This window comes from Alligator mississippiensis, chromosome 1 (genome assembly GCF_030867095.1).
Source record: "Alligator mississippiensis isolate rAllMis1 chromosome 1, rAllMis1, whole genome shotgun sequence".
In the NCBI taxonomy this organism is placed as follows: domain Eukaryota; kingdom Metazoa; phylum Chordata; order Crocodylia; family Alligatoridae; genus Alligator; species Alligator mississippiensis.
In genome coordinates this window covers 273,538,490-273,552,107 of record NC_081824.1, presented here as the reverse complement: position 1 = coordinate 273,552,107, position 13,618 = coordinate 273,538,490, and the positions used below count along the sequence as shown (strand labels likewise).

General features: G+C 43.0%; 1 protein-coding gene across 3 annotated transcripts in view; it reads right to left on the bottom strand.

Annotated features, from left to right (window-relative positions):
* GBE1 (1,4-alpha-glucan branching enzyme 1) overlaps positions 1 to 13,618 on the bottom strand; it is a 341,386-nt gene that overhangs the window by 34,503 nt on the left and 293,265 nt on the right. For all 3 annotated transcript variants that reach the window (XM_059720624.1, XM_059720625.1, XM_059720626.1), the window contains 2 exons: positions 11,290 to 11,474; positions 8,681 to 8,809 (listed from right to left, as the gene is read on the bottom strand). In XM_059720624.1, the coding sequence (XP_059576607.1) occupies positions 8,681 to 8,809; positions 11,290 to 11,474 (314 nt within the window). The remainder of the gene's footprint in view (positions 1 to 8,680; positions 8,810 to 11,289; positions 11,475 to 13,618) is intronic.

The following is a 13,618-nucleotide window of genomic DNA, read 5'->3' as shown; positions in this document are numbered from 1 at the left end:
TTCACATTGCACAATAACCTTACATAGTCTAGTGACAAAAACAGTGATAACATGAGGGTCCTAATCCTTCAGTGGGCTCTGAAAAGGCAGATCTCAATGCTAATGGAAATCTTACTGCAGGAGCCCGGCCTACATCTTCAAATCTATCATATACATTTTTTAAAAAATGTGGCAATTACATAAGCCCATATCGGCTAAGTACAGACAGTCAAAAAGCCCGAGGTTCAATTGATTCCAACTTCACAGGTTAGTCTAAGATGTGTAGATTGAACTGATAAGCAAGTGAACAGACATTCACTTGTGATTCTGGAAATGTAGCCACATGCCTGAAGTGACCTAGGCAAGAAGCCAGGGGTACAATATAGGACGCCTCCCTGCTTAGCTAAAGCAGGTTGCTTAGGCCCAGGCTAACCCAGCCACCCTGCGAGGGGAGGTTTGAGGGGGAGGTGTAAAGCATTTTGGGATGCTGGGGGACTGTGAATTAACTTGAATCTGGAGGGGATCTGGGACAGAATTTCAATAAATCAATTTACCCTAAATCAGTTAAGTCTGACAATATTATCTATCTAGGTTTATCTTAAACTGGTTTAAGCCATTTTGAAAGCAGTTTGTATGCACTGAACTTATGTTGGGTTACAGATTTGAACCAGTTTCTGATCACTTATACCGGTTTATGTGTAATTTTTGTCCCTAGCCTTAATAGGTATGTTAAGTGCATGTGAAAACAGATGGGCTGACCACTGGCCAAGTCCACAAAGCCAACATATAGGTATAGCTAGTGTATACTTCTTAAAACATCCCACCAGTACAGCTTCAGTCTTGTTCTGGAAGAACGTGTGTGACAACATTTAAGTTTTCAAGTTTATTCCATTCTTGGCTCTTTTTTTGAGATTGGTAATATAAAAGCCCACCGTTACATTTTAGAATTCCTGTAGCTATGTTAAAATTCCAGAAAGAAAATGAGGAGTGGCAAGTAGAACTTTTAATGTAACTTAAGAATTTTTTAATGAAGCCATAACATTGTTAGATAAAAACCAAGCATATCTGGGTTATAGAAACCAGCTATATTTTCTTATACTGCCACAGGTAGGATGCTTTTCAACAGAACTGAATGCAGAATGTCTCTAATTGCAGAGAAAAAAATTACACAGAAAGATATTCAATATTACCAAGAGATTATGAGAAAAGAAACCTAAAAATCAGCATTCTGGGTAATGATGGAGCGGGGAAAAAAGTAGGTTAGGATAAGAGGGTTATAGTATATAAGCTGTTAACATGCAAAACTTTCCATTTAAATTGGTATTAGGATGTTCTTGCATAATATCTGTGGTATAAATGCTAGCATACACGATTCAGTTGAAACAGAAAAAGGAGAAAATAAGCTCATTTTTGTGTGCGGTTTTTTTTTTTTTTTTTTTTTTTTTTTTTGCCTATAAACTGATCTGAAGTACTGTCCAAGACAGCTATTCTTGCTGATTACTGGTTTAAAAATCTCAATGAACAATGCTTTTTAATGCACCTAAAAGGAATCAAAGCATGTAAATAATACATTTCTGGCTATATGAAGTAAGGGATTCCCACTGACTGACTTGGCCTGGTAGAGTACTTCATATCTGCATCTGACAACTGGGAGAAAAAAAAAAAAATCTTAACTCTTCAGTTCAAATGCCCAACCAGCTTTCACAGCCTTCTCTATATTGAGGAAATTTTGGAAAACTTTTCTTCCTTTGCTAACACTAGCTCATTTTTATCACCATTGGTGGTTCCAACTGGCATTTTAAGGGGTTAATATACCCACTGTTGTTTCTCTCTTGCAAATGATAAGGTATAAATATATATAATGGGAGATCAGCTTTCCCTGGTGTGAGAAGCAGGCAGGGGACTTGTCAGTGCCAGGAGTTGAGGGGCAACTCCCCCTCACCCCCCCCATCCCAGGAGCACATCCCACGCTGCCACAGAAAGCCTCCCTGAGCCCAGGTCCCCACTAGCTGGCTTCCCATCACTCCAAGTGCTCAGTAGGCCTGTGCGAAGCGGCTAGCATTCGCTTCGGATTCGGCCAATTCGGGGGACAGTTATTTGATTCGGTGATTTGAATCACTGTCCTGAATAGATTCAGCCAAATCTCCGAATCACCCAGGCCCATCCCTTGCCTGCTCTCCCAGCCCTGGCAATGGCTGCCCAGCCCACCCCAGCTCCAGCACTTTGAACCCTGCCCCCCCCCCCGGACTCATTGCGTGCTGCCAGGCAAAAGAGCAATCCCCACTGCCCCTCACTGTGTGGGGTGCTCTGCACGAGCCCTCCAACCCTCCTGCTGTTCCAGTCCCCCCCCATGGCTACACCACCTGCTATGGCTCTGTCCCTTTAAGAAAAAAAAAACCCCAAACCCCCCATACTCACGATTCCTGCCTGGCAGCGGGGGATCTCCACTGCCCCTCACCACATGGGGGGGCTCTCCCATGAGCCCCCCAAAGCCCCAAGGCCACTGCAGAAGCTTTTCTTGTTCCCCCCCCCTTAAAGGGCTGGAGCTGGGGCAAGCAGGGCAGCTGTGGGGGGGGGCTGGGGGAGCTTTGGGGGGCTCGTGGAAGAGCCCCCCATGCAGCATTTGGCAGTAGGGGGCAGCAGGGATCACCCCTCACTCAGCAGCACCCAGTGAGTTGGGGCTTTTTTTTAAAGCACCGGGAGCTGGGGCAGGAGGTGCAGCTGGGGGGGGGGGGATTGGGGGAGCAGGCAGGGGCTGGGGGCTGGCATGGGTCCCCCCATGGTCCCCTCCCCCTCCCCTGTCCCCTACTTACCAGCTCTGAGCCCAGCTCCAGTTCCCTGCTGCAGCCACTGGGGACTGTCCAAATCATCAAAGCTCTTCGAATCTTTTCTGAAGATTTGGAGAGCTTTGAATCTCTTCTGAATCAAATCAGCACCCAAAGCTTCGCACAGCCCTATTGCTCAGCTGAGCAGAGGCAAGGGGAAGCTGGCAGGGGACAGTGCTACTCCCTGCACTCAACTTCTGGTGTCTGGGAGCTGAGCAGAGGAAACAGTGGGGCAAAGCCCCAGCCTGCTTTTCACACTGAGAACTCTGGCATAAGAAGCAGGCAGCAGGATGCACTGCTCCCTGATGATTGGCTCCTGGTGCCTGGCAGCCAAGCAGAGGGAACCACATGGCAAAGCTTCTCACACTACTCCCCAGGGGGCATGAAGCCTGGAGAAAGTGCAGACATTTAGTTTCCCAAGAAAAAAAACTCTCCCAAGAGCTACTTAACCCTGGTTGTTCCAGGTTATTTTCCCTCCCTGAGTGGCCATTTTTGTACACTTTTGCCTTCTATCAGAAGAAAAGCAACTCTCTTGGTAGAAACTGAGTGTCTGTAACCTTTGATCTGAGAAGGGGAGAAAGCAGCACCTTTTTCTTTCTGTTGCTTTTTCTGAATGCACGCTCAATCTGCCCGAGTTCTCTTATGTCATTTCACTCAGCCTTTTCCCGGAAAGAATGCAACACACTGTTTAGATGTGCACAAGACCTACATCATCTCTCTCTCTTCTCTTCAGGAAGCTAGAGATAGCAACTACATAAGAAACCACAGAATAACACAGTGCAATACAGAGGAACCACTGTGGGCATAGACACACACAACAAACAGCATGATCTACATGCTGTTTAAACCTGAAGAAAACAGACATACAGGGTGTGTACGTAAGTTACTTCTTTCACTATTTAAAACACTTTATTGCCATGACTTAACAGAAATGCACGGTTTTACAATACTTTTAAAATGGGTAACGTGCATTTAATTAACCCTTGTTAAATGAGTTATTAAAATGTGAAGAGGTGTATTTTACAGCACTTTAGCAACCTACAGTGCTTTAAATAACTTCTATACACTGGTCAAATTTTTAAACAGTGGAGAAGCCCCAGGTGGCTATGAAGCACACCCTGTCTCCTAACCTGGAAAGTGCAGGGCGTCTGAGAGGTCCCCTTGCCCTCCAAACACTGCACTACTGCCATGTTTAAGAGTGCTATAAAAAGTCCTCTAAATTACAGTGTGGTGAAACATGCATGGAGCTCTTTGGTTCACCCACAGGCCTTTTAAACTGGTTTAAAGTTGTGTGTGGAATGGTTCAAAAGCACAACTGGAAAAATCTCACATTCTGTGAGATTCTCCTCAACCACACTGCTGCAACTGGCCCCTCTGGTACGTAGCCAAACTCTACTGCTCCTTTTTTCCCTTTTGTTGGCACTTTTTAATCAATGAGTTTACTTGCACTGCTTGTTCAATAAAAGCTATCTTTCTAATAACCAGCTGTGTCCTCACACCCTACCTGATCTCAGCTCTAAGTCCAGCCTCTGGGAATCAAAATGGTGGATCCAAGCACTCCCCCTCACCTCCTCCCTCCCAGCATAAATCAGAAAAGCACACTGCAAACTCTGTTCGACTTTAGACTGTTGAGGTTTACTGAATTCATGCTTAGGAGAGAAGGGAAAGGAAAAAAGTTAAAATGCCCTCAGACATAGGTCACCATGTCCTGGTACTCCAAAAGCATGGGTGCAAGCACACTTCCCCACCTACTCACCCACTGCAAGGCATGCTGCACTAGGTTCTCATTCTCATGTCCTGGTCTTGGAGCCAGCACACTTCAGACAATTGTGGAGCAGCTCTCAATTAGTGACGTTTTGGAATGGTTTTATTATAGTGTAGTACACGCATAACATCTGTGATAGGGCTGCAGCCAGCAGCACTTTTTTTCAAAGAAAAATTACTAGTGGTTATTCAGATCATTAGCTAGGAGGACATTATACCAGAACAGCGTCCCTTGGGAAGCAGGTTGTGACAAATGAGGCTCCAAGACCTGCACCACCTTTTTTTTTTTTAGATACACCCTTGTGAAAGAAAGCTCTTTGCTTTGTCTACCTTTGAAATGGCTGGGAAAGACACTTTGGCTTTTGAAACCTGTGCACTGTTGGGCCTGTTTTGTGAGCCAACTATATGCTAGTATCCTATAGGTAGTACTCAACCTCCTTTTGCCTCCCTTCATAACTATTGGAAGCTCTGGTTTTCATCAGACCCATAGAATCAAGGCTAAGCGGCTGTAGATTGAGCTGACTATAGCTCATCATCTGCTGAAACATTTTCTGGAATCATTTCTATTTCTTAGGCCACTGACAAATGTTTAAAAGAAGTTAAGATGGGATCTGATGCATGCTCCCAACAACTGCTCTTCCTGCCATGCTTTACATACATAGGAAGTGCAATTGTGGGATTGAACATCAGATCTGACCAGGATCCCAGGCTCCTTGCAATGGCAATCTTTGCTTCCATGGCTGGGACCTCCATCAGTTGATCGGAGCTCCCAGCAGCAGGGGCACACCATACACTCATGTGACTGAAAGGTCCAATCAGCTGACAGAACTCCTAGCCATGAGAGCACATGGTGCACCCCTGCAGCTGCAAGCTCCAATCATTGCAAGGGCTCCCAGCCAAAAAGGTCACATATTTGTCTGGATTGGGGGGGGGGGAGGGGGACACAACCTGCACTCCCATGACTGGGAGCTCCATCAGCTGATCAGAGCTTACAGCCAGAAGAGCTCACTGTGCTTCCCTGGGCTAGGAGCCCTGATCAACTGACTAGTGCTCCCAGCCTCTGGAGCACACAGGAGTGTAATAACTTTGTCACTTATTCCTAGTTTTATCACACCATTAACTGAATGAATGTGTCACTAGGTTCTCTACTTAAGACGTGATGAACCAGTTAATCACATCTTAAGTGTAACATGTGTCAGGGGCCTTAGACTGTCATAAGATGCAGAGTAAGGAAGATGGGTGAAGGGGAGTTTTGAAGGGTGGCAGTGCACTGAAGGGTTGAGAAATTAAGAGCAGCAGCATCAGAGAGACATAACAGAAGCTCACTGTCCCAAAAATCTTAAACAATACTGTAGGAGAGAGGCAATTCCTGATCTACTGGTAATTAAACTCATGAAAGCAGACCTCCTGGTCACGGGAATTAAGGGACACACTGCATTTTGTAGACAAATACCCCTGCAAACAGCACTTAACTCCCTGAATTCTTTGCAGAGGAGGTCAGTCAAACGTTACACAGAATAGAGAACGAATCTGAAGAATTACTTTTTTACATGAACAGCAGATACAAAATAGCATGTTTCATAAAAAACAAATGCATTAGAATTCCTTTTTCAAAAAAAAAAAAAAAAAAGCCTTACATTTCATAAACTGCACTAGGTACTTGGCTACAGTACAAAAAATTTAAATATAGAACCTTAATGACAGCCTGCCTTTCTCTGGGGTCTATTTATTCCCACACTTGAACTATCCCTATACACATTTCAAAGCTAGGGAGGGGCCATATGCATTAAAATAAACATCACACCAAAGAAAACTGCAAAGCAAATAAATAATTTCTGTTCTTGTCATTCTTTGTAGCAAATTATTTGTTTTAAACATGCTAGAGCTATGCTTATTTTAATAAATCCTAATATGATTCCAACTGAGTCATAATACATGTAAAAGGCCCACAAAATAGCAGGTACCAATGGGTGAGTAACTCAAACAATTTTTTCCATGAATATTTTTCTTGCATTAAAAAAAAAATAAAAAAAAAATAGCAAATTAGCTTTTCAGCCAAGATACAGTTCTGAACCTGCATGGATGCCCAGGGCAAACTAGCAATGGACCAATTTATTGAAACCCACCTGGACCTTGACTTGCAAATTAAAACCAGTGAATGAAAGCTGTGGAATTTGCTTTGCAACTGGCACTATCCAGCACCCTGAAATCAGGCCATATATATCCCACTTTTCATAAGTACAAACCCATGTCTTATTTATAATGAAAAAGAAGCTTCTAATACTTCAAATGTATGCATGAAATCTTTTTAAAATGCTTGAAAAATATTGTGGTCTTAAGTAAAAAAAAGATATTGTCAATAGTGAAAAACAAAACAGAACTAATTCCATTATGTATCAGTACAGTGAAAGATTAAATGTTCAAAAATGCTGTTTTCAGCCAAAGGAATCCAGGAAAGTAACACAAGTACCTGGTAACACCTCATAACCAATAGTGAGGGGTAGGAGTTAGGCATTAGGCATTAATGGGCACAGAGTTCCTTTCTAAGTATCAGTTATAAAAAGTGTCTGGTCATTGAACACAAATATGGAAAGGAAGGAATGAAGGGAACAGGCTGAAATATAGCAGTTATCAAACCAGAGCTTGTGAATATGCAGAAAAGGGGGTATTTAAACTGGACATAAGAACTGCTATTTACTGGGTCACACCACAGATCTATCTTGCCCAGTATCTTTTGTCACAGTGGCAGGGAGTAGATTCTAAAAAGGAGAGTAAACTATGTATGACCAGGATGTTGTCCACTCTTCCCTTAATATTTGAAGCCTCCAGCACTTAAGGTCTACCTTAAAGACAGTAACATGAATCTTAATAGTGACTGGATAATTCAGAGAAGTCTAACACCTTTTTTTTTAATGGAAACATAAACAGGAATACAAAGAGCAGGGTTTAAAAGAAGGGAATGAATAAGCAAAATATTGATTAGTATTTAATTTTGATTTACAGTTATGTGCCAGATAATCCATAAGTAAAATTACTCAGCCAAACTGAATAGTCTTTTGGCTTGGAGTCCTGGGGTATACAGCACTGTAATTTTGCCAGTCAAGTGAAGCTCCTATTTGGCTTTCCTGTGACCAGAAGACTCTTATTAAGATTTTCTACTCTTCCATCTTCAAGTCTCCAAGTGTTGTGTTTTTTTTTTTTTAAAGACAGTTAATCCAGAAATAGAATTATTTTATGCAGTTGGATAATTAAAGCATAGGTAAATCAGTTAACCTATCCTAAGTTCAAAGGCAACGGCTGAACATGAGTAGCGACTTAAGGAAGTGCCTCACCTCTAACAGCTCAGGCCACATACATATGTTCATTTCTAACAGAAGGACATTTCCACTGCTGGACAAGGTTTCTGAAAGAGGGAATGGTATCGATGTTCAAGTCTGCAACTCTGCTTCTTGCACATTCCCGATATGAGAGTGATCCTGGTTATGAAATCTGAAGCAAGAGCAACACTGCTTCATGGGCTCAGCTCATGGGTCTCAAAAAGGCACTGAAACCTTTTCTCCCAGCTCCACTCCTGCTGCCCTAGGAGGAGTTAAACCACGGGAAAGTGTACAGGCATTCATTCTCTGGGGACAAACTGCAGTGAGAGATTTCTATCTGGTTGTAGTTGGGTTACTTTGCCCTGCAGCAGCCATTTTTGCTTTAGAAAGAAAAGCTGGAGTATCTGTACACTTTTGGTTTCTACTGGGACAGTGGTGATTCTCTCAAAAGAAACAGAATCTTATCTGTACATAGCCTCAGTTTACATACCTGGACATTTTCATAATGTCGATACAAGTAACTGTTCCTTAAAAAAGGAAGCTAAAATGACAGTATGCTTGCTGTTTTTACAATTCCTGTTTCTATCTGCATCTTTTCAAAGTACTCATCAACAAAGATATCCAGGTTCATTTAACAGTAAATTTAGTATTTCCCTGACACACACTATACTGTATGAAAGTTAGTTTATTTTGCGTAAATAAAAATGTCTTCTTACCTTTTAATTTTCATTTGTATTCAAGTCTATTAAGAGATAAAATTTCACTGAAGTATAGTAATAAAAGAAAAGGATATTTTCCTGCAGTTTCCACACCCACTCTGTAGTCCACATAGCTTTTGGACGGATGGAAGTTGAATATAAAAATGAGATTTGCCCTCTCAAAAGCTATGACCTTATTAGACTCATGTTTTTCACTCACAAAACCCTAAAAAGAAAGAGATAGGTACATTTCAATTGTTACAAATAAGGCTTTATTTGCAATTAGAGTGGCAAAAATAGGCAGACACATTGCAGCCTTACCTGAATTCAGCTGAAACCAAAATGCTGTCAAATAAAATTAAAGTGGTATTGATATTTGAGTTAAAGTGTAAGCTCAAATTCTGTCACATAGCGTGTAATTTCATATAAGATTTCAGATCACAAAACTACAGCCTTAAATTTTTAAACAGCTGAGGAATATGTGAAAGGAAAAAAGATAATAAAATAAAAGTCAACTACACATTTTATTTTGGCAATTGGTGGGGGTGAGGAAGGGGAGCACTTGAAGGAAGAACTCCAAGTGAAATTAAATTATGCATCAATGTCCATACTTTTCTTTCCACAAATAGATTTCTTATACTAAAGGCAATTTCCACTTACATTCTTGACTGGATCAGCATTCTTTCTGTTGGTGGTTTAGAAATTAGTATACATTGAGCATGTCTACGTGTTGCCCTACAGCAAAGCAGTGATGTGCTATGTCACTGTACAGTGTGCTACGGTGATGTAGAGATCACGTGGGTCTACACGTAATAGCCAGCTATGTCACTGTAGGGCATGCGCTGATGTAGCAGCAAAATTAACTGTGCTGCGTGCATGGCACAGTAACCACCATACACGGCAATGTATAGGCACACCCAGTGTGGAGTAAAGAAAATGCTTTTTGGTACTCTGTTACATGCTTGATGGTAAAGACTATTTATTAGTTTGCCACCAATGTTGGAAATAGTCTTGATAACCCACATGAGAATATTTATTGCTAGCAACAACAAATTATCACACATATACTACCTTCACTTTATTTTCCCTGCATTAGCAAATACTTAATCAGATTGCTAACTTAACAGATTTTTAAGAGACTAAATTACAAATTGAGTATTGCATAATGCATAATGCGTGTATATAAAAAATATTAGGCAATTGAAAACTTATTTAACATTAAGAAACCAAAGAGTTCTACCTCTGAGTAACTTTAACAACAAATAAAAAAAATATACAGGTGAAGTGGCAACTTTGTAATTGACTACTTGAAGATCAGGAGACACATGCTACGCTACACCAAGGCTTCATATGGACATTACATCTAGAAGTTTGGGAGGTTGGATCAGGTTAAAATGCACCTCCACCTCTGCCCATGATCTAAATTAGTAATTAGATAGGTGCTGGGGGTCTAATGTAAGCTAAGTTGTGGGAAGGGTGGGATAGGAGGATATATCAGGGCAGGGTTAGAGGGGTCGAGGGGGGGCAGTGGGGGGTAATGGATCAGAAACGATCTCCCATCTGACAAACCTCATCGGACTCTCCTTCAGCACCTCTCCCCCCACCCCAATCCCACAAACTGCTTCTGGGGTTGGTTTTACTGGCCTTCACTGGTCATGGAAGCCTGACTGAAGGGAGTTGGAGTTGGGGGAGGGGCAGGCAGATCTAGGGCTTGGTGGCTTTCAGGGTGGGAGGAGTGACAGAATTAGGTGGGGCTGGCAGCTCTGGTAGGATCAGGAGAACCCTTCCCCCTCCCCAACCAGGGACTAATACTTAGCCCCCCAAACCTCCTTCACCCCAGATGAATAATGCCCCCCCAACAAACCAACCCCCCCTCCAACTTACTGGTTGGTGCACAGGGGGGGAGGAGGGAGGATATCCATTTGGGGATGGGGGGAGAGGTCGGGGGCTACAAATCACCCAGTGCCCAGGGAGGGGTAGGAAAAGTGCAGCCCTCGGTTTAGGGCCAACAATAGGACTTTCCCAGCCCTGGGGCTGCATTCTTAAAATGTACAGAAGTTCAGTTAGAGCAACCTATCCATGCCTGATTTAAATTAGTGTACCTCCAAGGTACAGTTAAATTAGATCAGGTTAGCCATTTTTTGGACTGATCTAACTTTCCTGGAAGTTCTGTACAGTTCACATGTAGATTGACCTAACTAGGAATCCAAGTGTAAGGTCTACACGTGGGCAAACCAAGTTAGATTGGGTGGTCATTTGTAATGTGATCTGAACTCCTTAAACTTCTGTACGTACACCAAAAGTATTTTATGTAAATAATTATGCTTCCACCAGAAAACAGATTATCAAAACAATGTAGACTTTCCCAAAGCAACCTTGGAGTAGATTTGAGGCAGATTTTTTTTTTTTTTTAACCAATCTAAAGTGAGGTCCAAAATGAAGAAGGAAAAGAAGCAAAAATAAATAAATAAATCAAATCAAATCAACACCACACTGATGGAGTTAATAGAACACTGTTCAGATTTTCATTATCTCCAGAAGAGACTTCAGTGACATGTTTTGACAACTTGAAATATGTAACAGGGAACTGCACAGTGCATAATAAAGTGCTGTTTAAAATTTTTGCATGTAGATTTTATATTATTAGAATTCTGAGCATGTACACTATTGGTGACTAAAACATAACGTTCAATATATATGGCTTACCGGGGGAGATGCAAGCCAGCCGAATCTTTCTTCCAATTTATTCATATCTCTGTCAAAAGCATTTAGAAATCTATAGCGAAGAACATGATCATCAGCTAACTGAAACTGTCTTCTGGCATAATGGTAGCTCTCGTTATTTCCTTTTCTGGGGAAGTCTAACCATTCTGGATGCCCAAATTCATTGCCTGTATTTAAAAATATTCATTAGGGAAACATGAAATAGACACAGACATGTTTAAATGACACCTGAAAAAATACTATGTATTTTAACATACTTTAAGAATTTCTCTTCTCCATAATGCACTCTAAAGTGATTTTCTATACAAAAAGGTGCCTTAAACATTAAAAAGCTTTTTAGGCCTTCCTAATGTGTTACTAGTATTGTAGTATGCCAATGAGAATACTAGATCACAAAAGTTCCATAAGACTTTTATGCTGGTTATAGAATGCCTGTGGATGTAGACACATGGCATTGTTACTGGTTTTAGTTTGTAATAAATCCACTCCATAATAAGAAGTGAAAACACAACCAGCTCTCCCTAAAACTGGATACCTGCAACATTACAGAGCTTTACCACTAGCTGGTAGGAGATCCAGCATGCATTAAGCAAAGGAGTATACTGAGATGACATTGAATAGAAGTTGATACACAGCACTTACTCTGGTAGTAATTAAAGCTATTATAGTTTTCTCAAGGGAATATTAGCCTGGAAAAGTCAAGACTGTAGCAATGCTATGCATTGAATATCTGTTCCACTTCCAGTAAAAGTAAATGTCGTGTCTCCACATCCAGTATTAATTGGTTAGGCTGCTTCCCTCTCCCAACTTTCTGTTGTCACAATCATGATTAAAGATCTATTATCACAGACAAATATGCTCATAAGCACTAGACCTGTGCAAAGTGGCAAGTATTCAATTCAGATTCGGATTCAGACAATTCAGATGGACAGTGATTCAATTCGGTGATTCAAATCACTGTCCCAATTCAATTCAGCCAATTCGGATCTGAAGATTCATCACTGATTCAGAGATTTGGCCACAGACTAAAAACAGGCAGCATTCCTGAGAATGCTGACACAGCTGCCTCCAGCTGCTAAGTCTGTTGCGGTGGGTGGAGGGAAGGGCCGTGGGGGGGAAGATCAATGCCCCCACAGTGAGGGAGGGCTTGGGCTGGGACAAGCTGTCCAAGAGGGGCGGGAAGCATCTGCCACCGTGCGTTGCCATGTGCTGTTGGACTAGGAGGGCATGAGAGCGAGCGTGTGCCCCCAGATCTGCACAGGCTGGGCTGGGCTGTGCTCCGGATGGGTGGCAGAAGGTGCTGGGAGCAGGAGCTATGCCCTCCCACTGCTTGCCCAGCCACCCCGCGCCTTCTTGACAAGTCGTGATTTCACCCTGGCTGGGTGAGGAGTGGCAGGGCATGGGGGCAAGTGTGTGCACCTGGATTGGAGCAGGGCCAGCGGCAGGGACTATGGGGAATTTTAGGGTGGCTGCAGCCCCCCAGTAGGCCCTGCTCCACTGTGCTCTGCTAGGCAGGCTGCGCTATGGGCTGCAGCAGGGACTAACTGTCCACGGTGCAGCCTTGGCTCCACCCGCCACATGGAGTGCAGCCTGGAGGCAGGCAGCTGAGGCTAGCCTCCCACAGTGTAGCCTGCCCCAGCCCACCCCGTGCAGATCCGGGGTCACGTGGCCACTCCCATGCCCTCCCAGACCGGCAGCGCACTGCAACGCATAGTGGCAGGACCCCTCCTCCCCAAGTCCAATGCCCCTCCACCCTGGTTGGGCAGCTTGTCCCAGCCCCAATCCCTCCCTCGCTGTGGGGGCATTGAGCTGCCCCCCTCCACGCTCCTTCCCTCCTCCCTTCACTCACCACTACAGACTTACCAGCTGGAGGCAGCTGTGTCCAGCATCCCCAAGGACTGCTGCCTGTTTAGTCTATGGCCAAATCTCTGAATTGGTGCTGAATCTTTTCTGAATTGATCTGGAGGCATCTGATTCAACTCAGAACTTTTAATAGGTCTCCTGAATCGATTTGGAGATTTGGCCACTAAATCAGGCCAAATCTCCTCCAAACTGAATCGGCTACTGAAGCTTCACATATCTCTAATAAGCACTGTGACACTGCCAGTGTACCAGGATTGTTCTGAGAGCAGTTTTGAGAGCAACATTCACGTGATGCACAAATTCCCCGTGCTTGTCATCTTATTTTGAGTATCAAGTAAAAGTAACAAAGAATTACAGAGATATCTCCAAACAGCTACTCAAGTTCTGTTATATGCTGTGCTTCTTTTGTAGAGGATTATACAGCTACTGGGGACTGAAAGAACCATAC